Source organism: Alnus glutinosa, chromosome 9 (genome assembly GCF_958979055.1).
Source record: "Alnus glutinosa chromosome 9, dhAlnGlut1.1, whole genome shotgun sequence".
NCBI classification, from domain to species: domain Eukaryota; kingdom Viridiplantae; phylum Streptophyta; class Magnoliopsida; order Fagales; family Betulaceae; genus Alnus; species Alnus glutinosa.
The window spans coordinates 7,727,205-7,753,334 of NC_084894.1; the positions used below are offsets into that span (position 1 = coordinate 7,727,205).

Consider the following 26,130-nt stretch of genomic DNA (forward strand, 5'->3'; position numbering starts at 1 on the left):
ACAGAGAGAGAGAGAGAGAGATTGCTGAGAATAATGATGCTGTATTATGAACCTATTTAACATACAAAGCATTGGAGATTGGAAATTTGAGGTTATTGTTAGCTCCATCTTCATAACCTAAACAAAACATTGTTACAAATCATTGAAATTCATCGTTGCTCACGAGGATCTGAGGCAATTTGTAAACAATAAAATGTAAAAGAAAAAGAGGGATTTTTTTAAAATTCTTAAAAAATAATCATAAAAAAGTTCCTAAATTCATAAATTTGCAGATGGCTAAAGAATTTTTTTTTTTTTTTGCTTTGATAAGAGTTGTGAAATGGTCAATGACTCATCCGTATCCGGGTTTGATTCGGATAACCCGTCTCTATGGCCACCCTGAGCACGAGCGTGAAGCCAATGGAAGACTCGGCTCTGAAGAGTGAAGGTCGCCACCAAGCCCAGATTCAAGCCTGCCTCGTCCCAGTCATTGGCAGCAAGATCAACGGCGACGACAAAGCGGCCGATTTCCGAGACTGATAACAAGGATTTGTCCAAGAGGGCCAAGAAGAACTGAAGAAGGTGTCGGAGCCAAGCAGTGTGTACTGTGTGCGGCTAGGGGATGCTAGGTTTTCCACTTTTCTTTTGAAGTTTCAGTAAAAAGAAAAAAAAAAAAAAAAAAAAGGTCATAATTGTGTTAGCGGGTCAACCCGCGGGTTGACTCGCCAGACACGAATATAACCCGATTATGACCCGAACCCGATTATGCCAAACCCAAACCCTGTATTTTTGTGTCGGGTTCGCGGGTCATGTAAAAAATTGTCAACCCTAAATGGAAGTTCCGGCTCCCGTTTCAAAAAAAAAAAAAGGTCTAAGCTTTGCTTTGGCTTTAGTTTGTAGTTCCTTTTCAAAGTATATATATATATATATATATATATATATTCAATTTCAATTTAATGTGTATCTCGCCCATTAGGCTATCAATTGGCTGGGTCCAAGACCCATCTTCAACTCGATTGAATTTTTTTACTCCAAAAATTCCGATGGTTTCAAGATTGCATCCTTTCTTTAATCAGGTAATATTTGGATCGATTATTGAAATGATAATCTTGAATATTCTGCCAACCAGTAGACAACCAGGGGCATGCACCAGTTCCATTAAAGAACAAAGTTTTCTTTTTAATTAGGTTGAAGAAAAATTTTCAACCTAATCTATTAAAATGACATGTAAATGTATGTGAAAATTACAAGTTTTAAAGACACATTAATTTGATAAATTGGGTTGAATTTATTTTTTTAAACTTTGTCCGGAGGAAAACTTTGTCCTCTAAAGGAAAGTGGTGGGACTAAACTTTATTTAGTAGAATATCATAAAAATACTAGACTTTATTATCTCTACTAAGTAGAATTTTAATGATATTTTACTAAGTAAGGTTCTTTAAATCTCAATCATTGTGTTTAAATTAAATGGTTGGCATTTTGCCATATCAACATATAAGGAAAACTTCACTTACTCCTCTTGAATCGTAATAATTTTTGCAATGTCGCTACTAAATTATCAAAAGTTGTAATGGGAGTGTTTAATGTTTTAATTCTTTTTAATTCCTCCCTATGCTAGGAATTTTTATCAAACGGTTAAATGTGAAATGTCTTTTATATCTATTTAAAATTTCTAAAATTATAAATATACCCCTAGTTTAAAATTTTAAAAATTAAACACAAATAATAATAATAATAATAAAGGGGAATGGTTTTTTTATTTTTTTTTTTTTTTTTTTTAATGATAATTTGAAATAAATAAAATATGGGAAAAATACATATACCTTCCTCAAACTACCACTCTATTGTTAATGTGCCCTTCTAAACTATCAATTGTGTCAATGTTCCCCCTACCTCTAAACTATTAAAAAATGTTAATGTCCTCCTTAAAACCAACAAAAAGATAAAAATAACCCTAAAAAAATTTAAATAAGACAAATATATCCTTATAAATTTGATAAAAAAAAAAAATTAATTTTTTTTTAAAGATTGAAGAAAAACTATTTTGTTTTAAAGAAAAACAAAAATAAAATAATAAAAAAAATCTAAAAAAAATTTTTTTAAATGAAAAACCTTGGTTTTTATTTTTATTTTTATTTTTTCGGCTTTTTTATTAATTTTTATTTTTTTGTTTTTTTTTAAAGAATTTTTACAATTTTATTAAGGGTATTTTTGTCATTGTAGGGCACATTGACATTGTTTGTAATTTAGGGGGAACTTGACACAATTGATAATTTGAGAGATCCATTAATTGACAATTGGATGATAATATATTTAAAGAGAATATGTATATTTTTTTCCATAAAATATATACCACAATTGGATGATAATATATTTAAAGAGAAATAGCATCGCAATGTATAGCAGCCGTTCCACGGCTTACCACTATCCATTTGGCAGCTTCGTTTTCTACATTTTTTTGCTCCATTTATTCCACAAAGTCTCCCAAAGTGACGCATCATGAGTTGCACTGCGTTCCCATCTGTAGTCAAATGCTGCAGATATGCATATATATATATATATATATATATATATATATTTTACCATTCTTTTAAATTCAAATATTTCATTAGATTAACATGGGGCATATATATAATATTAATACTATGACGGAATTATAGAGACAGATGAGGAGATGATGTAGTTTCAGTGCTCCTACTTCCTAGGACTAGTTCAGCCATGGTGATTCGGTGAACGATTTGAAGCAGTCCCACTTTGACCAACAAAATAAAAATAAATAAATAAATGAAACCCAAAAAGATTAAGTTTGAATAGAGTGATAACTGTGAAAACATTTCTACAAAAAAAATAAAATAAAAATAACAGTCGATCAGAGCAAGAATTTTGAAAACCAATATATATATATATAAACCTCTCCCCGTACGACCACTACTGTCTCTCTCTTTTTCCACGTTTTCTCACACACCAAACACACGCAAATGCTCAAAAGCGCGGGAATATTGGCTTCATAAGTATGTGCATATTTGGTTAGCATTTCATTGATTCTTTCAGAACTGTTAGACAGGACATGCAAGAGCAAGAACCCCAAGAGTTTTGTTGTTTATCATTTTGCTACACTGGGTGACAAAACTTTTTAGCATAGAGTGAGGATTTTAATTCGGCCCGTTGTTCAAAATCTTGAGGTTTTGGCAACGGCTGGAGAAGTAAAAAAATGGCGGCAGCATTGGTCGGAGAGGACTTGGTGAGGCAGATGAGTAGTAGTAGGAGTTGGCGGTCGACGAGTACGAGAGAGATGTGGAATGAACCGGACGTGTTTCAGCGGAGTGGCCGGCAGGTGGCGAACGACGAGGAGGAGTTGAAGTGGGCGGCGATAGAGAGGCTGCCCACGTATGATAGGCTGAGGACAGGGATGCTAAGACAGGTGATGAGCAATGGGAGGGTTGTGCATGGTGAGATTGATGTCACAAAGCTTGGCACTCAAGAAAAGAAGCAGTTGATGGAGAGCATTCTCAAATTTGTTGAGGAGGACAATGAGAAGTTCCTCAGGAGGCTCAGGGCCAGAACTGATAGGTTGGTTTCCATGATTTCTTTTTGTTGTTGTAACTTTAGACTTGATACTTTGTGAGGCACAAGTGACTTACCTCTCATACGAACATAAATACATCTGTATGTATACATACATACATATATATATATATATGTGTGTGTGTGTGTGTGTGTATGTTTTCTTCTTTGTTTGGGTGCTGAGAAAATGGAGAACATCATACAAGGATTAGATATTGACTCTATTGGTTTTTGGTTGCTTTGGTTTCGAAAAAAGAATAAGGTCAACTCAGGTAAGGCAAAAGTTGTAGCAGGCAAATTGACTGGCGTTTGGTATTGTTGAGGTGAAATCCATTTCTTGGAGAACATAAGACTTTGAATTCTTCGGCTTCTATTTTCCTTCCTTTTGTTTTTGTTTTTTGTCGACGGAAGCAAAAGTTAATGATTTATCCTTCCGATCTAAAATATTATTGACTGTTGAATTTGTTGGAGATCGACAGGGTAGGAATAGAGATTCCTAAAATTGAAGTTAGATTCCAGAAATTATCAGTTGAGGGAGACGCATATGTTGGGACCAGAGCACTTCCAACCCTGCTTAATTCCACCTTGAATGCAGTAGAGGTAATAGTTTCTCTCTTGTTAAAGCATTTTGCAGGTAGCTTTCAATGTTTTCTTCCTCAAGTTATAATTTTTACAATGTGAAAAGGGAGTTCTTGGAATCATTGGACTCTCTCCATCAAAGAAAAGAGTTGTCAAGATACTCCAAGATCTAAGCGGCATAGTCAGACCATCAAGGTATGTTCATGAATTCTGTAGCAGTTGCAGTATACTAATGTCTTTTGCTGCGATCTCATATTTATTATATATGCTAAAACCCCATAAAAAAAATTATGGGTGTACAAACGGTTATAACTGGCGGTTATTGGATTTTACCAATCGCAACTGCTAACTGCCTAGGCGGAGGCGGTTATTTTTATAACTGCAGGTTAGCGGTTATTGAGTAGATAACCGGCGGTTGTGTAACCGCTTTTCAATTTGGGTTTTGGGTCGATTTTGGCCACTTTTGGGCCGGTTTTAGTGCAGGTTTTAAATCTAAATTAAATCCAAAATAGTAACAAATCCAAATCCAAATCCAAATCCAAATACAAATCTAAAACATAACAAAATACAAACAAATCCAAATATAAATCCAAAACATTACAAATCTAAAATTATATATATATGAGTAATTCTTCATTTACATTAAGTGTCAATCAAGTGTCCATAAAGAAATGAGATGACTTTTAAAATCACCGTTGTGCATGTGATTGATCAAATGATGATTTTAATCAAATGGTGATTTTAAAAGCCACCTCATTTTTTTATGGACACTTAATGTACTATTAGAATTACTCTCTCTCTCTCTCTCTCTCTCTCTCTCTATATATATATATATATATATATATATATATATATATGAGTAATTCTTCATTTACATTAAGTGTCCATCAAGTATTCATAAAAAAATGAGATGACTTTTAAAATCACCGTTGTGCATGTGATTGATCAAATGATGATTTTGATCAAATGGTGATTTTAAAAGCCACCTCATTTTTTTATGGACAATTAATGGACACTTAATGTTCTATTAGAATTACTCTCTCTCTATATATATATAATAAGCAGTTAGGGGTTATTAACCACTTTTCCCAAATCCTATAACCACTAATTGCCTCCGCCTAAGCGGTTATTTATAACCGTTTTTGAAAGCGGTTAGTGGATTTAAAGCGGTTATAACCGCTCCGTTTATACACCCCTAAAAAAAACTACTATGTTACTACTATTTATGTTTAGTTGCCAATGTTTTTTTTTTTTTTTTTGGTTCTTTTCAAATTTTCTTTTATGAACTCACTTTAATTATTGACTTGTCTTTTTTTAGGATGACATTGCTTCTGGGGCCTCCTGGGTCGGGGAAAACAACGTTGCTACAAGGACTTGCTGGGAAATTGGCTGATGATTTAAGGGTTTGTCCTTCTCCCCCCCTCCCATTTGTATAAGCAGTAATTTAACATGGTATTAAAATAAATGTCCTGAATTCGAACCTTATTTCTGTCATTCATTTCTCATTTCAATACGTGTTAAGCATTTCTTATTAAGGGAGAGATTAGATCCACATATGAAGGGGAGTGTTAGAATATAAATTAAATAATTAAATTCATCAACTCTTATCAACTTAAGCTTTTGGGATAAGTGATGATTTAACAATACTTATTATGTTTTTGCTAATCCTTTTAGTTTCCACTAACACATAGACTCAATTAGTTTTTAATGAATTGGGGTTATGGACAGGTAACTGGGAAAGTCACCTACTGTGGTCATGAATTCAATGAATTTGTAGCTCAAAGAACCAGTGCTTACATTAGCCAGCATGATCTCCATTATGGTGAGATGACTGTTCGTGAGACATTAGATTTCTCCGGACGTTGTCTAGGAGTTGGTACCAGGTATGAAATGTTGTTAGAGCTGTCTAAACGGGAGAAAAAGAAGGGAATTCAACCAGACCCTGAGATTGATGCCTTCATGAAAGCTACAGCTTTGGCCGGACATGAGACGAGTTTGACTACAGATTATGTTCTCAGGGTTCGTCATTTAGCTTGTTGGTTCATTTTATATTTTTCTTGTATGCTATATGAAGAGCCTAACTTCTTATGGTTTCCAATACAGATACTCGGATTGGATATTTGTGGTGATATCATGGTGGGAGATGACATGAGAAGGGGTATTTCTGGTGGACAGAAGAAGCGTGTAACTACTGGTATGTGTTAATAACATATAAGATTTTGGAGGGATAACAATAATCTTACACTAGTTGTTAATGTAGATTGAAAATAAGAGACAAAAACTATTTTTTGAATTTTAAGCTGAAAGTGTTTGTATTGAGTGTAGGAGAAATGTTGGCTGGACCAGCAAAAGCATTTTTCATGGATGAAATATCAACGGGGCTAGACAGCTCCACTACATTTCAGATTGTCAAGTTCATGAAACAGATGGTTCATATCATGGATGTCACCATGGTCATCTCTCTCTTGCAGCCTGCGCCTGAGACCTTCGATCTTTTTGATGACATTATTCTTCTTTCTGAGGGTCAGATTGTTTACCAAGGTCCGCGTGAGAATGTTCTTGACTTCTTTGAATATACAGGCTTCAAATGTCCAGAGAGGAAAGGTGTTGCAGACTTTCTACAGGAAGTAACTTCCAATAAGGACCAAGAACAATATTGGTTCAAAAAGAACCAACCTTACAGATATATCTCTGTACCGGAGTTTGTAAGGGTCTTCAACTCCTTTCACATTGGCCAACAACTCTTGGAAGATTTAAGAGTTCCTTATGATAAATCCAGCACCCATCCTGCTGCTTTGGTGAGAGAAAAGTACGGGATCTCCAACATGGAACTCTTCAAGGCTTGTTTATCGAGGGAATGGTTACTGATGAAGCGCAACTCATTCATACATATATTCAAAACTATTCAGATAACAATCATGGCTACAATAGCATTGACTGTGTTCTTAAGAACAGAAATGAAATCTGGTCAAATAGAAGATGGAGCAAAATTTTGGGGAGCACTATTTTTTAGTCTCGTTAATGTCATGTTTAATGGGATGGCAGAACTTGCAATGACGGTTTTCAGGCTTCCTGTGTTCTTCAAACAGAGAGATTTCTTATTCTACCCTGCATGGGCTTTTGCAGTGCCCATTTGGCTCCTTCGAATTCCAATTTCATTGATGGAATCTGGTATTTGGATCATTCTTACATATTACACCATTGGGTTTGCACCTGGGGCCAGTAGGTAAGTACTAAATATTTGTTCTCCTAGCGTTAGCCTTTTAATGCTTAATGAACGTTAGAATCTAATAGTTTGACAAATGAAAGGTACTTCTCTTGACATATGTCCTATATGTTTAGGTTCTTCAAACAGTTCTTGGCTTTCTTTGGCATACATCAGATGGCACTTTGCCTCTTCCGTTTCATTGCAGCCGCGGGAAGAACTCAAGTTGTTGCAAATACACTTGGTACCTTTACACTACTAATGGTATTCGTGCTTGGAGGTTTCATTGTTTCTAAAGGTTAGAATCCATCTATGTTCACTGTTAAGAATATTTTATCATCAAAGTATATTTCCTATACACATCTAATACCTGGACCATCATTGTGAATTTTTGGGGTGGTTCGGTGTTAGACACCTATGTGAATTTTTTTAAGTGCTATATTGTGCTTTCATTGACTTGATTGTGTTTATAATACAAAGGTTTCTATTTATAGGAAAACTATGGTAGATGAGGGAATACAAGTATAGTAATCATTCTAATCAACCCTAAAATAGAGAATATTTCATTATCAACTTAACATGGAAAATATATATTCTAACAGTTTAGATTGTTTCGTATGTTCTAAGATATTAAAAAATTCATTCTCAACTTGGCGCACAGATGACATTGAGTCGTGGATGATATGGGGCTACTACATTTCTCCCATGATGTATGGACAAAATGCAATTGCTATTAATGAGTTTCTTGATGACAGATGGAGCACTGTGAGTTTCTTGATGCAGTGAATTTTATCATTTCAATTTAGTTCTCCCCATACATAACATATATAAATATATACCATTGTTAAATTCAAATTTTCACTCGTAGATATAAGCTTAATATCTTTGTTATTTGTTTGGTACAGCCTATAGTCAACTCTAGTCAACCAACTGTTGGAAAGACCCTTCTCAAGGAAAGAGGCCTGTTTACTGAAGAATATTGGTATTGGATTTGTATTGCAGCACTCTTTGGGTTTTCTCTTCTGTTCAATCTTCTTTTCATTGCAGCCCTGACAATTTTGAAGCGTAAGTAAATATACTTCGCATTTGTTATATTGGTTTTTCATATGGCAATGAGATTCATGTGTTAACTTTCTGTTGTTTCCTTTCAACTCAATGTCAGCTCTCAGTGATACCAAAGTTGTGATTCTGGATGATGAGTTCGAAAGCAAGCCTAAGCAACAATTGGAATCCGATTTAGAAGGTTTGTGGGATTATACTTTTGTTTCTTTTGTATCTTAACTTGGATGTTTGCACTATTCTGGAAGTATGACATATTGTGAGACATTTGGTGAAGTAGCCATTTGACATAAATGTTATGTATTATCAATCAAAACATCTACTTGATATTTCTTCACTACTGCTAGGGCATCGAACCTGATGTTAGTAAGAAAAATATTATGTGATAATTATGACCATGCTGCAAAATTCTTATTCAACATTTGCACCATTCTTCATCCATATGATCATGTTGTAGTACTAATTTTATTGCATATGCCTTACATCTAGGATACCAGTGCCACTATCACATTATTTTGCCAGTCTAATAGTAATCACCATTACAGGTATAGATATGCAAGTGAGAAATGTTCAAGGAACTGTCAACTCTGTTCAAGCTAAGCGAGGAATGGTTTTGCCTTTCCAACCCCTTTCACTTGCTTTCAACCATGTGAATTACTATGTTGATATGCCAGTAGTAAGTCACTTTTTTAGCACGAATATATGTATTAAAGTGTTTTTCTTCATATGTGAAGCAATACAAAAAATACAAAAAAAAAAAACAATTACTTGATGTTTGTTTGCTAACTTATTAAGTTGCTAGTGAAAAGTCTTATTTTTGTCTCATTTTTCAGGAAATGAAGAGCCAGGGTGTTGATGAGACTCGACTGCAGTTGCTGCGAGATGTTAGTGGCGCTTTCCAACCTGGTATACTAACAGCATTAGTTGGTGTCAGTGGTGCTGGAAAGACTACCTTGATGGATGTCTTAGCAGGAAGAAAGACTGATGGATATATTGAAGGAAGTATTAGCATCTCTGGTTACCCAAAGAACCAAGCCACATTTGCTAGGGTGAGCGGTTATTGTGAACAGAACGACATCCATTCCCCGTATGTTACTGTATATGAATCTTTGGTATACTCTGCCTGGTTGCGTCTTGCTTCGAATGTAAAGAAGGAAACACGAAAGGCATGTTACTTATTGACGAGAGTTACCTCTTTTTGGCAATTTATCATATTATTCTATAGTTTGTGTTGAATATGAGAAACTGAATCAGATGGACAATAAAGTTGACAGTGATTTTCTTGATTCTTATAGATGTTTGTCGATGAAGTTACGGAGTTAGTTGAGCTTAACTCATTGAGGAATGCTCTAGTTGGACTTCCAGGAATTGATGGTCTTTCAACTGAGCAGAGAAAGAGGCTCACCATTGCCGTGGAGTTGGTTGCTAACCCCTCCATCATCTTTATGGATGAGCCCACATCAGGCCTTGATGCTAGAGCTGCTGCTATAGTCATGCGTACTGTAAGAAACACAGTGGATACAGGACGAACTGTTGTTTGCACAATTCACCAACCGAGCATTGACATCTTTGAATCGTTTGATGAGGTATGGTTCAATATTTAGCTTGTTCAATCAATTACATGTTTCTTGTATGCCGTAACATCATTTCATGCGTATTGTTTCACCTTCATATTGTCTTATGATTCCAGCTCTTCTTGATGAAAAGAGGAGGACTAGCGATTTATGCCGGACCTCTTGGTCTCCATTCTCACAAACTTGTTGAATACTTTGAGGTGAGTTCGCATTTTTCTTGCATGCTTGATTCCGGTTGTTCATGTTGTAGACAAGAAATGTTTTGACATCAAATTCCATAAAACTCTTAGCTGAACTTCTTTCCAACATGTTATTGTTCAAGCTTCTAACAGTCCCTTGCCATATTATTGCTAGATCTAGTTGCATAATCAATGCCAGATCCCTTTAATGATCAACTCATTTTCTTGAATTAAATTGTTCAATTTAGACTATTCTTGTCAATATTTTAAGATTATGAAGCTTATACTTGTAATTCTCTAAATACAAGTTTGACTAATATTGAGATTTTCTTGTAGGCTATCCCAGGGGTTTCCAAGATTAACAAAGGATACAATCCGGCTACTTGGATGTTAGATGTTAGTTCTACTGCAATTGAGGCTCAACTTGACATTGATTTTGCGGAAGTTTATGCCAACTCTGACCTTTACAGGTGAGTATTATGGAGATTTTGTTCTCTCTTTTTTATTGCCAATCTGTTTGGATTTGTACTAATTTATTCTTGATTTTTTCTTTTCAATTCTTCAGAAGAAATCAGGAACTTATCAAGGAACTAAGCACTCCACAACTAGGTTCTGAGGATCTTTACTTTCCCACACAGTACTCCCAAAGCTTTATAACTCAATGCATTGCTTGTTTTTGGAAGCAGCATTGGTCATACTGGAGAAACTCACAGTACAATGCAATTCGTTTTTTCATGACGATTGTCATTGGTATTCTTTTTGGTGTTATCTTCTGGAGCAAAGGAGACCAAATGTAAGTCTAAAATTCTTCATGCTAAATTTCATTTTCTTTTGTTTCTATGAGTTTATTACCCATCTAAATTCACTTTTAAGAGTATGTCTTCTATTTGTGGGAATCAGCATAGAAACAATTTCGTACTTCTTGTTTCTTACCTAGAATTTGGGAACTATATGAAGTTATTTGTATCTTATTTTGTCAATAGACACAAACAACAAGATCTGATTAATCTATTGGGAGCTACCTATGCTGCTGTTTTTTTCCTTGGAGCTACCAATGCTTCTGCCGTGCAGTCTGTGGTGGCGGTAGAAAGAATAGTCTTTTACCGCGAAAGAGCAGCTGGAATGTATTCAGAGTTGCCTTATTCATTTTCTCAAGTAAGAGATTGGAAGTTGTTCTGAGTTACAATGAGTGTGTTTGTGTATCAAATCTTCAATTCTCTTGAAAGACTATATAAATATATTTTGTATATGTACTGATGGACAACATTTTTGCTACAGATGGCTATTGAGACAATTTATGTTGCAATTCAAACATTTGTGTATTCTCTTCTTCTATACTCGATGATTGGATTCCAGTGGAAGTTGGAAAAGTTCTTGTATTTCTACTACTTCCTATTCATGTGCTTTACATACTTCTCAATGTACGGGATGATGGTTGTTGCACTGACTCCGGGCCATCAAATTGCTGCAATTGTTATGTCCTTCTTCCTGAGCTTTTGGAACTTGTTCTCTGGTTTCCTCATCCCTAGGCCGGTATGTAATTTCAAGACCAAAGCTTGTTTCATTGTCAGGCATGACAAAGTTGAAACCAACAACTAACAGTGACCCAACAAACGAAATATTTTGGATTACTTCCAAAAACTAAGAATAGTAAGAACAAATAGTCTCTCCTTGTTATTGCAATCATAAATCTTTATGCTTTGTCAATATTGCAGCTGATCCCCATATGGTGGAGGTGGTACTACTGGGCTTCCCCAGTCGCTTGGACAATCTATGGAATTTTCACATCTCAAGTTGGAGACATGAAGAATTTACTTGAAATTCCTGGTTCAAAACCAAAGGCTGTAGATGCATTCCTTAAGGACTACATGGGTTTTCACTATGACTTTCTTGTCCCTATAGTCTTCGCCCATATTGGTTGGGTCCTCCTCTTCTTCTTTGTCTTTGCCTATGGCATCAAATTCCTTAACTTCCAAAGGAGATGAGGAACTTTATTGTGTACCAAAAAAGCCTCTGTTTTCTCTCTCTCTCTCTCCAACTTTTGTATAATTTTGCTTGGCTTGGCTCTATCAGAATGTAAAGTTACTGTGATTTAGTTTTCGCAGATTTTCATGTTTGATTGTAGTTATAAGTTTTCATGGTGATGCATGCTACACAGAGATATCATTGTTCCAGCTGTGCATCTTTGTTTTTTAATAAGTGGGTCTAGAACAAGTTTGGATTTCACCAATATAAATAGAATGTGTTTGAGATAAAACTTAGAAAATCTAATTGGGTCTTGACGAGTTTGGGATACATATTTCTTAACTGGTTTAGGTTTGTGTGTTGAAACAAGAGTTACATGTATTCAAGAGACACGAGTTACAAACACTCAAAAGACAAGAGTTACAAGATGATAAATTAGATTTATTTTTGTTAATAGAAGTATAAGAGATTTGTAACGTTCAAAATATTTCTCTATAAATAGAGTCTTGTATACAATCAAATGAATTAAAGAATCAAGATGTAGCAAAAAAAAAAAGGCTTTGATGTGTAAATGTAGGCCATAGGTCGAACCACCGTAATTCTATATCTGTCTTTCTTGTACTTATTTCTTTCTTAAATTATATGTTTTTACATAGTATATGAGATTAATAGTAAAAAGACATAATTTCTTTTTACTATTAAAAAAAAAAACATTTTTTCTTCGGTTTTCTCATCCTTCCACATTTTCTGATCTTGTGCCTTAGCTATTTCTCTTCCCATAGCCACATGAGTATCTCTCTTTGTCAAGATGGCATGCCGAGGTTTCGGCCATAGTAGCTGCTTCCGGCTAAAGTTGCCGATGTCCAAATTCCGGCCATAGTGGCCTATGCTGGCCAAAATCGCCGATGTCCAAGTCCCGACCATAGTAGTCGATGTCGGTCAGAATTGCGAAGTCTAAATTTAGGTCATAGAAACTAATGTTTCAATTCAAGCCAAGTAGCCATTTTTTTTTTCTTCTAGCCCTTTGATGTTCAAGATCAAATCTCAACGTCCGTAATCTACCGTTGGGTTTGCGGGGGCGTATTGAGACAAGAGTTACATACATTCAAGAGACAAGAGTTACAAGCACTTAAGAGACAAGAGTTACAAGATGATAAATTAGATTTTTTGTTGTTAATAGAAATAGAAGAGATTTGTAACATTCAAACTATTCTCTTAAATAGAGACTTGTATACAATCAAATGAATTAAGAAATTAAGATGTAGCCAAAGGAAAGGCTTTGACGTGTAAATATAGACCATAGACCGAGCCACCTTAATTCTATGTCTCTCTTTCTTGTTCTCATTTCTTTCTTAAATTATATGTTTTTACATTGTGATATAGGATGAGTTACTCCTCAATTTCAATGGAGACAAAGATTATTATTTTTATTTTTTAATATTGTCTTAGCAATGTTAGTATTTCTTGTTTTTCGGGTTTTTAGTAATTTTATGATTTTTGTATTTTCAGATTTTTCTAGAATTTTTTTTTTTTTTTTGATTAATTTCCTTTTTAAGATCTTTCAATTACCCTAGGATTAGGATATGTTGCCAATAAATAAGTTTATACTCGTGGAAGGAAGATGTGTTGGAGGTGCTTTCACACCATTAATTTTGGATCTGAAGTAATATTCTTGGTGGCACGTCCATTCGTTGATTGAGATTGGTGACTTATTTAGTGACACAAGAGGAAATATTTCAGTAATTTCCAACTCTAATTTCATGCCTACATATTGGCATATCTCACTTTTTTTTTTTTTTTTCATTGTAGCGTATAGTTGCTTTATTTATTCAAACTTCTACTTAACATCGAATATCTCCCCCACCCTCTATCAATTTTTTTTTTTTAAAAAAAAAATCTTTTTTCATTTATTTTTCTCATATACTTGAGAGTTGAGATCCAATAAATATATTGGCCAAGCAATCAAAGGTAAACATATTTCACAAGGTAAAGGGGGTTTAATTCATGCTCGTCAGCAACAACGTACACTTGAGTAGTAAAAGCAACAACTCTTTGACTCTAAACGTTTCGGCAGAATACCAAGGCCATAAATGCTCCTGCATATGTCTCGGCAAGAAGCGACAGTACAATGATCAGCCTGGGTGCATTTACCCATGCATAAACTAGTTCTTGCGAATGAGACAATTAGGACGGTCACAAAAAAAAAGGAAGAAAGCTGTAGAATATTTTATATTGAGATGAAAACGTCCACTTCAACTTAACTTCAAAGGAATATATCTCACATTTCTATTCATATATATTATATAAAAGAACATTGAAAAGACAAAAGTTAAGTGTTCAGTGACAGACATTCTTGGTGGTCATTAATTTGTTTCAATTCCCTAAATCAGAAAACCTTCCATGGAAAACCAGTGAAATTAATACAGAGAAATTAAGAAATCACAAAATATATATGAAAAATTCAAAAACAGCTACTCGATCTCTAGCTAATTACACCACGCGAGCACCCATCTGGTTTTCTTTAATTATAATTATTAACTCATCTTATTTCAAGGTATCTACATTTTTGCAGAGCTCCTCCAGCTTCTTCATCCTTAGTCTCTCACTTTCACTCACCAGCTGATCAACAAAAGTTCATACAAGAAAAGCAGCAAAAAACAATTGTTAGGAATGCATGAGCTAGAGATGAAGATTTTGAGTTGCCTATGTTTAAAATGAAGTTAACTAATATTCACCTCCATTAATTTGGTAACTAGTTGAGCTTTTTCCCTGCTTTTCTCATTCAGAGACTCAAGGGCTTCCTTGTACTCTCTCTCCTGTAACAAAATCAACAAAAATTTTAAATTAAGGAACTTTAAAATTAAGTTAAAACATCTTTGCCTTAATGCCTTGATTTGATTAAGGGTAATATCATCATGACAAATTAAGAATTAAGCTTGCATGAGGCATTACATGATCCATGATCATGTTCTACGTACTATTATTTTAGGCACAATAATATTGTCCATAATTTGTAATGATCATCTTAACTTCCGAGTGATGAGATTCAACATTTTTTATAATTGAGCTTTTCATGTGTGGGTTCAAACCTTCTTGAAATAGAGAGGTGAATGATAGAGACATGTTAAATCATAATTTATTTATACTCTGAGTAAATTTAATAATTTAATCAATACTTTAACAAGCTGACTATATATATATATATATATAACGAAACTGAAGTCAATTCATCAAATTCTACATAGAATTTATTGATGTAAAACGAAATGAAATGGTTTCATGTTCATGAAGACGCAATCAGATGCCTCTTAAGTCTTAACAAATAGCTTCTTTGGTATAAAGATTGTGGAAAACAACAACAGTAATTAAGTAAAAACAGAAGTATAAAAACTCCATTCACCTTCTTTTGGCAGCTTTGCCCCAGTGGCTTTAACTCTTTGTTAACTGTATCTATCCTCTTGCGAACGAGTGCAACTTCTTTCCTCAGTGGATCTGTGAGAGCCTCCAGCTCCTAATAGATCGACTTTATTGTTTTAAAGAATCCACTATTTATATATCATCAATATAATAACTTATAGAGATAAATTAATTATAAATACACAGAATATCACGGTTGGTTGATGTTCAATTTTTTCAATATATTTTTTTTAAATGGTTTTCTAATTAGCATATGTAAATCAGAAGGAGAGGTTTAGTACTCTCTATTCCAAATTATTTCTTCAAAAAAAGAGTAAAGAAATTTTTTAAAAATAAATATTTAAATAAAATAGTAAAAGTTGATAGTTAGAATAGAGAGCAAGATGTATATGCTTTGAAAAAGTAATTAGTAGCTAAAATAGAAAGAAGAAAAAAAAAAAAAGAAAGAAGAAAAAGTAACCTTTGAGCTAAAATAAAGAGTAATTTTGCTTAGCGGAACATGATTAATGCTTAGCAGCCCATAATTAAATTAAATTGGATAAGGCGTAATTAAGTAATTAAGCTTAAGGTTTTGTTGTTAAACATACTTCCCGAATATCAGCGAGGCGCTTAGTTTCTTCTTCGACACGGCCCATCTGAGCATGCACCTTGTCCCTCACCTCCGTCTTCTTCTTCTCAATTTCCTCTTCCTTTGCGCGGAACAAAGCAAGCGCCGACCGTGACATGTCCTCTTCCTTGTCCTCCATTGTCGGGCTCCCATTGCAGCTGAGGATTCCCGAGTTCTTCAACCGCTGCACCTGCGAGTATTGTTGCTGCTCCAACATCTGTCTTTGAGCTGCCATGGCTGCCGCCCCTACCTCCACGTACAACGTATAACACTGATCTTATATATTAATTTCTCTCTTTGGTCTTTTGCTCTTTTTCACAGGAATGATGGCTCTCTTTCTCCTGCCTTAGGTGGTTGTGAGCATATATGGCTGGCTTTAAAGGTATATATGAAACAGGCCAACTAGGCAACTAGCTAGCTTATATTTTACAAAAAAACATAACAAATTAATATTACTGTTCAAGCTGAAATGACAAAAATACCTGCATGCCCACTTAATTTATTGTTATAGAGTAATTAAGGACCTACTCAAATACCTTGAGCTTAATTTCTTCTCAACTTTACTCGAACGCCTTCTCAATTAACACCATCAAAACTTGTACGTACGTGGAGGAGAAATTATCAGGCATGGAGTATATATCGATCTATATATACATAATTCCTTTCAATTTATTTGAGACAAACTTGGTGAAGAATCTAGCTAGCTAGATGGGCCTCTATTGGTTAGGTAGCTATTTTCTCAAGTTGGTACATTGGCAAATTCAGCTAACTGCTGTTTTTCTTCTCACTTGGGTAACGTTTTTTTATGTCAACATAGATACACATGTGGATGTAAGTTACAATATCAGTTCATATGAAGAAAAAAGATGGGTTAATTATAACATTTCCTTTGCCGTTGCATGTACATATAGTAAATATTTTTGCTTTTACTTCATGTAATTAACTATGATGTTATGTAAAAACTGGGTGAATAGTGTGAAAGATTATTGGTAATTATATTGTTTTCATGAAGAGGCCAGGGCAGGCTGCTTGGGTTGGAAGTTTAGTTCGTGGAGTGGACAGTAAAGGCTCACCTATAGAAAAGATATAAGGAGGCCAGCTGGAGCCTTAGGGTAGAAGGCAGATTAGGAGAGTTTGGCAGCAGCTAAGCTAGCTAGCTGCCTTTATCACATATGATTACCATTACAGCTTGGACTTACAAGGAAGAATCTCCACTTTAATTAGTAACTTTTTTTTTTTTAAATATATATATATATATATATAGTATTTGCTATTAGTAGATCGAGATTTTCGGTTATATTAAACACCAAAAAATAAAAATGAAAAACTTTTTCAAAAAGGTTTTCCGTCTAAACAAATTGAAAGTGTGAGAGCTCTTGAAGTTGTGGGTAACAAGCACAACCATGGCTGCTGGTTTTGGTTTGGTGGTTCGCCAATTCACAAGTAGAAGACGTGCTAACGGGTGGATTCGGTTTCTGGTCGTGGGAGGCAAGGCTGACAAATTTAAAACATCCTCAACAAATTCTAATATTCTATTTGTGAGTTTCGAAGTATGGTAAAAAGATACAACACAAATATTGTTGTGCATGCAATTCATGGATGCAACGGGCAAGCTTGAAGTACGTACGTATTGAAACTTGTGTTATTATTTTTTTGTTACACGTGGTTTAAAGAATTTGTTAATATGTTGTTATATGTTGATTATTTTATATCGTAAATAGTACTTCGTTTATGATAGAAGACGGAGATTGTATTTTTGTTCAACTTTCATTCAAAAATTGACAAAAATCTACGTCAACACTTTTAACAAACTGCCACTTGTCTTATACCTCATTAAAAAAAATTAAACAATTTAAAAACTAAAAATATTAAAAACCTTTAAAAAAAAAATTTGAAAAAATTAAAATAGAGGGGTGGCTCGATCCACCCCATAGCCGATGGGGCCCGAGGTGGCCGAACCACCCCCCGGCCAAGACCCTTGGGGCTGGTTTGGTCACCCCAAAGAGCAAAATGAGGTTGGCCGAAACCATCCCAAGAGCCTTGTAGGTGACTTGGCCACCATCGTTTGGCTTGGGGTGGGTTTGGCAAAGTGCTCATATCTTCATTAAAAAGGGTCAAATTGTATTTTCTTAGGGTGCTTTTGGTACAATATTTTTACAGGCAAAAAGTACGATTTTTAAACCTAATCGTAAAAAATGTATTATTTGAGAGTGCGTTTTTAAAAATTTGTGATTTGAAAAACGTAAAAAAAAATTTACATTTTCAAATCGTAGGTAAGAATGTATGTTTTTAAAAACACACAATTTTAGAATTAAAACTGTGATCTTACCCAACACTTAATTACATTTTTAAAAATAAATTTTTTAAATCGTATATTTTTAAATCACATTTCTAGGCTAACTTGACTTTTTTTTTTCTCACTCAGCATTTATGCTCTTTGGACATTGCCAGTAAACCACTCAAATAAATTAAAGAAAGAAAATTCAAGGGCAGAGTACTATATACATATACAGGGATAGAACCAGACATTTAGATGGGAAGGGGCCAAACAAAAATATATTAAAATATGTGATTAAAGTATAAATACAAATTTTTCATAAGACATATATATATATATTCCAAATGAACTGGGGGCATGGCCCTTACCTACCTTTGTCCCGGACTACATAGAGTAATATTAAGAACCATTTTTTTGTGTTCTTTTTATCATCTTAAAGTCGATGTGATTTTTAAAATTATCATTGAATTTGAAATGGACTACTATTAGATTTTTATCCAATAATAATTTTAAAAAATACATCAAATTTAGAAGGATAAAAAAGAAAAAAAGAAAAAGAAAAAGAAAAAAAAAAGAGTTGTTCTATATCTTTTATCTTGTAAATGAGTCCATCCCAAACCCCACCATAGACATATAATGATAGAAAGCCAATAGGCAAAGATAAGTGCAATTATCCCATCAATTAAAATAGTATAACTTTTTCCTACACACACTTCTCCTCCTGTTTTATTTAATTGTCAATGCAATTACATCTTTTGATAAACGTAAGCAATTTTTTATTTTATTGTGCCAAATTTGTTGTTAACTCAAAAATTAATTTGTTGTTAACCAATATTTTTCATCTGTACCAAATATTTAAAAATATTTTAAATGAAACAAACGCAGAGTCTAGTGATTCTTATTATTTCGGCTAATATGCTCAAGACGGTTGACAGTAAGTTGGAGCCTATAACAATTTTTGACTCTTGGACCCAAATAGAGTGAGGTCGGACATTTCAAAATTTATTTGGACAGGTAAATTTTATATATATTTTCAACATATATCTTGGATAGCAACTATATGTATATACATTCGACTAGCTATTTTGACTAATGATTTAAATATTTGCTACAATACTTAATAAATTTGCTTAGAAGAGTAGCTTAACAATGCATAAGTTAAATTAATAATAATAATAATAATAAACTAATTCTCTATCTTCTTTGAGAATAGTGAAAATAGATAAAAAAAGGGCATTATTTTGCTAGCAATTTTAAATGGTTAAGTGTGTTTGTTTTGAATATTATTCTGAATAATATTCTATTTATTTTCAAAAAAAAGAATATATTTTATTCAACTTTTTTAAATTTTTTTAAATTTTATCTTACAAAGTCAAATTTTGTAATTCGCACAATAAATTCGAATAATCTTCGAATTCAACACCCGAACAGACCAAATTATCGTGGATCTCAATCCCAACAAATGGAGTAATGCTATCAACAATTTATTTTTATCCTATCAAAGTTTATATGACTTTAAAATTCACCGTTAGATTTAAGATGGATCAATGTCTACTTTTAATCGGATGATAGTTTTAAAAATTATATATTAATTTTAAGAAGATAAAGATAGTCTCTAACTCGAAGGTCCAAAACTCATGGAAAGTCCCATAATATATAAGTGGGCATGGTTTGGCCCAACTAATATAACTGTCTACTTCCCTTGTTGGGGCACAGAGGCAGAGAGATGGAGAGCGGCACTGACGCACAGGGGGCCTTAAACCTAAACCCTAGCAATGTGAGACCGGAAAATGATGAAGAGAAGCCAAAGTTGGTGGTGATAATGGGTCCCACAGGCTCCGGGAAGTCAAGGCTTGCCGTTGATTTGGCGTCCCACTTCCCCATCGAGATCATCAACGCTGATTCTATGCAGGTCTACCAAGGCCTGGATGTTCTCACCAACAAGGTTCCCCTCCATGAGCAAAAGGGTCACTACTCTCTCTCTCTCTCTCTCTCTCTCTCTCTCTCTTTTGTATGCTCTTCCGGTGTGTGTGTCTGTTTGTGTGTGAAATTTACGTTTGGGTGACATGAGTGTAGGAGTGCCGCATCATCTTTTGGGGACTATAAGCCCAAACGTGGAATTCACGGCCAAGGATTTTCGAGATTCTGCTATTCCTGTAAGTTAGTTTTTTTTTGTAGGTCTGTAAGTTAGTTTCAAACATTGTTTTACCAGAATATATTGCCTTCTGTGTAATTTTAGACTTGACTTGGCATTTGGAATTTCAGCTCATCAATGATATAGTGTCTCGCAACTGCATCCCAGTCATAGTTGGGGGTACAAATTATTATATCCAGGTGGGGGATTGTTTCATCCTGTTCTTTATCAGTGAAGGTGATTAAATTCGTAGTAAAAATTAATTATTGTTAAATTTTGTAATCTTCTTCTCATGGAATGAATCTTTGATAACAGTGAATTTTGTGGTATGTTAAATGCAAGAGGTTTCTCTTCTAATTTATTTATTACAAGTCTAAGATCAATGCTTTTACTTTCACAGCATGATTATTCCCCCCCTTTTTTTTTTGGTGGCTTGTTTATTCTATTCAGGCTCTTGTAAGTCCATTCCTCTTAGATGATTCAGCAGAAGATACTGATGAAATCTGTTTACATGCCCCCCCTGGTAAATAGCAATCCTAGAGCCTTTAACTTCCATACTTGCTTTAAATTCACCTCACCCCTATAGTTTCATAGGAGAAGAACACCCAGATAATGAGCTTGATTTTGGGAGAGACAGCAAGGACTATAGTTATGACCATCTCAAGGACATTGATCCAGTTGCAGCAAACAGAATCCATCCGAACAATCATAGAAGAGTAAGGATGCCAATTTAATATCCGTACTTTTCTCCTTGAAATTATAAGCCAGGGTGTATTTACAATATAGCTCTGTTGTGTGCAGTATAAATTTGTTTTTGGGGCGTAATTATTGACATTGTTTGTAATTCTACAAATATCTTTCTGCCTTGACTCTTAATGGAATCAACTGTTATACCGAGGAACATATTTATCTTGGAAAAGAGAAGAAGTAGTTCTTACTAGTTGGGCAATAATTGTGAATGAAATTTATTGTAGCTGTTGGCAGTAAAATGGACAGATTGCCACGTTGGTTTGCCACAGCTAAAATAAGGCATGGCCTAAGGTAGTCCTAGTGGCTTGATCATCTTCTTTAGGCTCACCTCAATTTGGAGTTTGTTGCTGATGGTTTTTGCATATCAATCTTCCTAGGTTATATACTTGCATATCAACATAGTTTCATATAAACATATGTAGGTTGGACTAGATGAATGAAAATTATGCACATGATTTTCTAGCTATATTGGTATTGGTTCATCATTCTTCTTCTGTGGCTGTTCTATTATTATTTCTTATTTATATATGTGTTGGCCTTATTCTCTGATCATATGTAGTACTTTACTGGTGCTGATATATTAATTGTGTTATAGGGTCAAATGTTCTTATTGTTATCAAGATCATGTCCTTTGAATGACTTCATCCATATCTGAAAAGAAAAGAGTATTTGAAATGTCACATGGAAGTAGAGATGTATTTAACTTTGATTTATTCTCTAAAACCTTTTTCTATCTGATTTTCTCAAGAAGTGTTTTCTTTTGTGCAATTGCAATGGAGGTGGAAATCTTTTTAATGTCACTTCCCCCACTTCCCCCAAAAGATTTATGACTATTGATGTAAGGTTTTATTTGTCATTATTATGAAGATTTCGTTTTTCAGTGCAGTGGTATGCTTGGGGTTTAAAGGTTTCAAAATATGCCTTGATGTCAGTTATTATCCAATCTTATGTAGCTTTTGCAGTCCGATATGCTTATGTGCAGATCTTGTATATATTAATGCATTATCTATCTGAAAACAATGTTTGAATTACTCTTTTTGGTTTAATCTTTTGCAGATTAGTCAATACCTCAATTTGTATGCTCGCTCTGGTGTTCTCCCTAGCAAACTTTTTCAGGAAAAGGCTGCTGAGGTTCGTAATATTGATTTGTATTTATTTGGTCATAATTGTGTCACATTTATGATATTGGAACTTCTTCTTTCCTTTCAGAAGTTGTCGTGATTCTTGAAAAAGGCTTTATATATTGCAATTCAGAGGAGTTAATTTCTAATAATTTTTATTTCTTTTTATTTTTTCTTCAGCTGTAGTTTTGGCACCCTTGAGACATCCTCACTTATAATTTTATCGTGTTTTATTCTGATATGGTCTATGAGCTGATTGTTATACTGTTATTGCGATGCACCAAATATTTTCCTCTGTAAATTTTGTCCAATGGATACTGCAATTGCATGTACCTGCCAACATAGTTCAAATGGTGTACATAGTCTAAGATGCTTCTGGTTACTCAAGGATTCATGTGCATAAGATGTTATAGTTTTCTTTCAATTCTGTCAGATTCTTGTTTCTGGCTTTTTGTAAATTTATTCTTCTTTTCAAAATTTGCAGTCTGATTAGATCAATGTCCATCAACATTTTTTTTTCTTGTTCTGATGAGGAGATACAAACAAATATGGCCTACATGCTTTTGAATTCTGTTAATATCTTACATGTGGCAGGGCAGAACTGGGGTCGAGTTGATAATTTTAGATACAATTGCTGTTTTATATGTGTGGATTCTTCTCTCCCTGTATTGGACCGGTATGTGGAACAAAGAGTTGACTGCATGATAGAAGCTGGATTGCTTAATGAAGTCTTGGACATTTACAGACCGAATGCGGATTATACTCGAGGTCTGCGACAAGCCATAGGTGTTCGGGAGTTTGAATTTTTTTTGAGAGTTTGTACTTTTGAGGGCAAGGATGATGCAGAAAGTGATTCAACTGATCGGTCCCTCTCCCTGAAGTCAATCAACGAGGGTAACAGAATGTCGATGGAGAATATTGGGGTTATCTTGGATTTCTTAAATGATAAGCAGCCCAAACTGATGCTAAAAGAAGCCATTGAGAAAATGAAATTAAACACCCGAAGACTTGTTCGTCGTCAAGTTAGTATAGTTTAAACTGTTTCATGAATTTCTTAGATATCTATTCCTATGAAATTACCTTCATTTTTTTTTTTCCCTCTCCCTAATAGATTTGCAGTTGCTATATGTCCCAATAGATTTGCAGTTCCTACAGTCGTGCTATATTTTTGGCATATATAGATCATGAGATATTTACGTTTATAGTGGTCAAGTCCTTGATTATTTATTAAGCTCTCTAATTGTGCCTAAATACTGAAAGAGAAATATTTGCCCCATTGCTAGATGTGTCAATGCTGGATTTTCCTCCACCCATAGTCATTCTTTCAGATTTTCCAATGTTTTCTCTCTTAGAATTTTCAGTGTGTAATTAACTTTGTCATCCTCGATTAGGATTAACATGTTATAGGGAAGAAATGAGTTTCAAGTTATCTCTATCCCCAGAACCAATCTAGCAATTCTCTAGCTGTAGACCCATGTGAATTTTTTATTATTAATATCTTTACTTTCTTCATCTACCTCTTTGTTTTGAGGGGTAAAGATGTCCTGATAGATCGCATAGATTTGAGTGAATCTGAGTAGTAAGTGCCAGTCCTGAACGTATTAGCATGGTAGTAGTTTGACAGTTTTATGATCACAGATCAAGGTGAAGCTTTTCGTAATACAATTTTGTTTTCATACAGAAAAGGAGGTTAAATCGCCTGCAAACATTGTTTGGATGGAACATTCATCTTGTTGACGCAACGGAATCCATATCATGTATGCCTTCTATGCTCTCTTTGGTTTTTTTTGGCTGTACAGTAATGTTTTCTCATTGGAAACATATCTGCCAGATATTCTGAATCAAATTGAGTGTTCTCATATTCTAGGCAAGTCAGATGAATTATGGGCTTCACGAGTGGTTGAACCCGCAGCAAAGATTATTAGATCTTTCCTTAATGAGAATGGTAGCTCAATGGCTTATTCGGAAGCTCCAAATAGGACGAGTCAGAAATTAATCCAGAGGGACTTGTGGACTCAATATACATGCAAGGTCAGCAATATGTGGGACACTTTCTGGGATATCATTCCTGTTTGCTGTTCTTTAGCCATATTTTTTAGTTCTATCTTTCTTGTTGTGTTTAAATCTGCTACCTCTTCGGACGTGGTTGCTGGCTTTAACGTGTGCATGTTTTATGATTCTTTTTTTTTTAAAAAAAATTTATTTTTTCCATTGGTAGGCTTGTGGGGATCAAGTACTTAGAGGATTCCATGAGTGGGAACAACACAAACAGGGCCGTGGTCATCGGAAACGTATTTCCCGGCTTAGGAAGTCTCAAGGTTTTTACTCGCTGGAGCAGCAACATCCTGACTGTAGCTAGACGCCTTGAATGCTCAGTATCATCCATCTCTGCCTTTCAAGCTGGTATATTCGTTGTTCATGGTTGGATGACACTGAATGGCATGAACTATGGGTGCAGTGAGATTTGTAGAGGGTTGCCATGGAAGTACCAAAAGTTGTTGTTGCTACAAAACGTAACCCCACCTCCTCTCCTCTTTTTTTATATATATATATTAGTTTATGATTTGCATGATATAATAATAGAATTTGTTGGTTCTCTTACAACAGAAGTATGGTTAGTTTGATATGGTAATAGGTGGTTAGTCTTATGTTTTAACGAGTGTTAATAATTCAATAGTGTCCAGTTTAGGTCCTTTCATGTGTCTTGATCAAGACTCCCTAGCATTTTTACAGTAGATCATGTTTTCAAATCTCAATCTTTGGTCTGAATTTCAATTGTTTAGATTTTGTCACATTAACAGTTATCACTTTCAACATATGGATAAATATGGAACTGTTTTGTTGTTAAAAGTGGTAGTTGCCAATGATTGCTGATATAATAACATCTCAACCATTGAATTCTAAACCGATGGCTGAGATTTGAAGAAATCTACTTGATAGAATACCCTAAGAATTTTAGAGACTCTTGATCATATCTCTCTCTTTTTTTTTTTTCTTTAAAAAAAATAAATAAAAAATGCATGAATGGGGCAGAATTAGAAAAGCAGTATTTGTTGATGAAGGCAATGTATTAGTGGGTGTTTTCTTGTTCCGGTAGGCGACAAAGCTTCTTTTGTCAAATACGAGCATGTATTATGGTATGTAGTTGCCTTAATTTCTTTTGTTTTTTTAGTTTCAACCTTCCACAAGTAAATCAGTATAAGATAGCCCATCTATAGTGGTCTTTTTTTTTTTTTTCCTTTTTTTTAATTTTTATTTTATTTTTAATTTTTTTAATTTTAATTTTTTAAAAAAAAGATAAGTAGATAATTCACGTGAATAGATTATATAGTAATAGAATTGGTAAATCGAGTAGTACTATTAGTAGTTGTAGTATAATGACACTTCCAGTCTTCCTTTGAATCGATCTGAAAATATACCTTTTTTCAGTAAAGTCTGTCCCACACATGCTTCCAAATTTTGCCTTTAATAGCATCTTTAACAGAATTGACAAATGATCCATATTAGGGTAAAAATGCAAGCGGATAATAATCGTTTATATCCATTATATGCACTTAACTGTTATCCGCATATAGCAAAAACAATTATCTGCATGTGAGGATGCGGATTGTGGTTTTATGATATGCAAATGCGGTTATTAACCACATCTGCATTCACTTTATGTATATTATATATTTAATTAAATTCACTACAACGACGTCATTTTGAATTTGGTAAGT

The 26,130-nt window shown here is 34.3% G+C and overlaps 3 protein-coding genes across 5 annotated transcripts; 2 read left to right on the top strand and 1 right to left on the bottom strand.

Moving 5' to 3' along the window:
- Positions 1–2,922: 2,922 nt before the first annotated feature.
- On the top strand, positions 2,923–12,275 carry LOC133877848 (pleiotropic drug resistance protein 2-like). Of its 2 annotated transcripts, XM_062316281.1 has the most exons (20): positions 2,923–3,549; positions 4,023–4,143; positions 4,229–4,317; positions 5,441–5,525; positions 5,851–6,141; positions 6,226–6,316; positions 6,448–7,348; positions 7,465–7,625; positions 7,989–8,092; positions 8,233–8,392; positions 8,490–8,570; positions 8,932–9,062; positions 9,220–9,552; positions 9,682–9,972; positions 10,077–10,160; positions 10,476–10,609; positions 10,705–10,932; positions 11,123–11,294; positions 11,418–11,672; positions 11,855–12,275. In XM_062316281.1, exons 1-20 carry the CDS (start codon positions 3,191–3,193, stop codon positions 12,122–12,124), a joined length of 4,341 nt encoding a protein of 1,446 aa, XP_062172265.1. In that variant the 5' UTR covers positions 2,923–3,190; the 3' UTR covers positions 12,125–12,275. The 2 variants fall into 2 exon arrangements, with proteins under 2 accessions (XP_062172265.1, XP_062172264.1); XM_062316280.1 differs by having other exon boundaries at positions 5,851–6,316.
- A 2,260-nt stretch (positions 12,276–14,535) lies between these two features.
- LOC133878238 (uncharacterized) lies at positions 14,536–16,519 on the bottom strand. The gene is made up of 4 exons (XM_062316770.1): positions 16,109–16,519; positions 15,505–15,615; positions 14,840–14,920; positions 14,536–14,723 (listed from the first exon to the last, which is right to left on the bottom strand). The coding sequence occupies exons 1-4, from the start codon at positions 16,361–16,363 to the stop codon at positions 14,649–14,651; spliced, it is 522 nt and encodes a 173-aa protein (XP_062172754.1). The 5' UTR covers positions 16,364–16,519; the 3' UTR covers positions 14,536–14,648.
- A 3,571-nt stretch (positions 16,520–20,090) lies between these two features.
- Positions 20,091–25,023, top strand: LOC133876970 (tRNA dimethylallyltransferase 2). Of its 2 annotated transcripts, none has more exons than XM_062315191.1 (10): positions 20,091–20,373; positions 20,483–20,562; positions 20,672–20,740; positions 20,991–21,063; positions 21,135–21,256; positions 22,347–22,421; positions 23,011–23,433; positions 24,093–24,168; positions 24,279–24,442; positions 24,630–25,023. In XM_062315191.1, exons 1-10 carry the CDS (start codon positions 20,133–20,135, stop codon positions 24,768–24,770), a joined length of 1,464 nt encoding a protein of 487 aa, XP_062171175.1. In that variant the 5' UTR covers positions 20,091–20,132; the 3' UTR covers positions 24,771–25,023. The 2 variants fall into 2 exon arrangements, with proteins under 2 accessions (XP_062171175.1, XP_062171176.1); XM_062315192.1 differs by having other exon boundaries at positions 21,150–21,256.
- Positions 25,024–26,130: the final 1,107 nt, after the last annotated feature.

Excerpts from the sequence above, each read along its gene's own strand:
- LOC133877848 (XM_062316280.1), top strand. The coding sequence starts at position 3,191 with ATGGCGGCAGCATTGGTCGGAGAGGACTTGGTGAGGCAGATGAGTAGT. Across the intron at positions 7,349-7,464 it reads TTTGCACCTGGGGCCAGTAG|GTTCTTCAAACAGTTCTTGG; the intron begins GTAAGTACTAAA and ends CTATATGTTTAG. Across the intron at positions 8,093-8,232 it reads TTGATGACAGATGGAGCACT|CCTATAGTCAACTCTAGTCA; the intron begins GTGAGTTTCTTG and ends TGTTTGGTACAG.
- LOC133876970 (XM_062315191.1), top strand. The coding sequence starts at position 20,133 with ATGGAGAGCGGCACTGACGCACAGGGGGCCTTAAACCTAAACCCTAGC. Across the intron at positions 20,563-20,671 it reads TTCGAGATTCTGCTATTCCT|CTCATCAATGATATAGTGTC; the intron begins GTAAGTTAGTTT and ends TTGGAATTTCAG. Across the intron at positions 21,064-21,134 it reads CTGTTTACATGCCCCCCCTG|GAGAAGAACACCCAGATAAT; the intron begins GTAAATAGCAAT and ends ATAGTTTCATAG.
- LOC133878238 (XM_062316770.1), bottom strand. The coding sequence starts at position 16,363 with ATGGCAGCTCAAAGACAGATGTTGGAGCAGCAACAATACTCGCAGGTG. Across the intron at positions 14,921-15,504 it reads GGCAAAGCTGCCAAAAGAAG|GAGAGAGAGTACAAGGAAGC; the intron begins GTGAATGGAGTT and ends ATTTTGTTACAG. Across the intron at positions 14,724-14,839 it reads TAGTTACCAAATTAATGGAG|CTGGTGAGTGAAAGTGAGAG; the intron begins GTGAATATTAGT and ends TTTGTTGATCAG.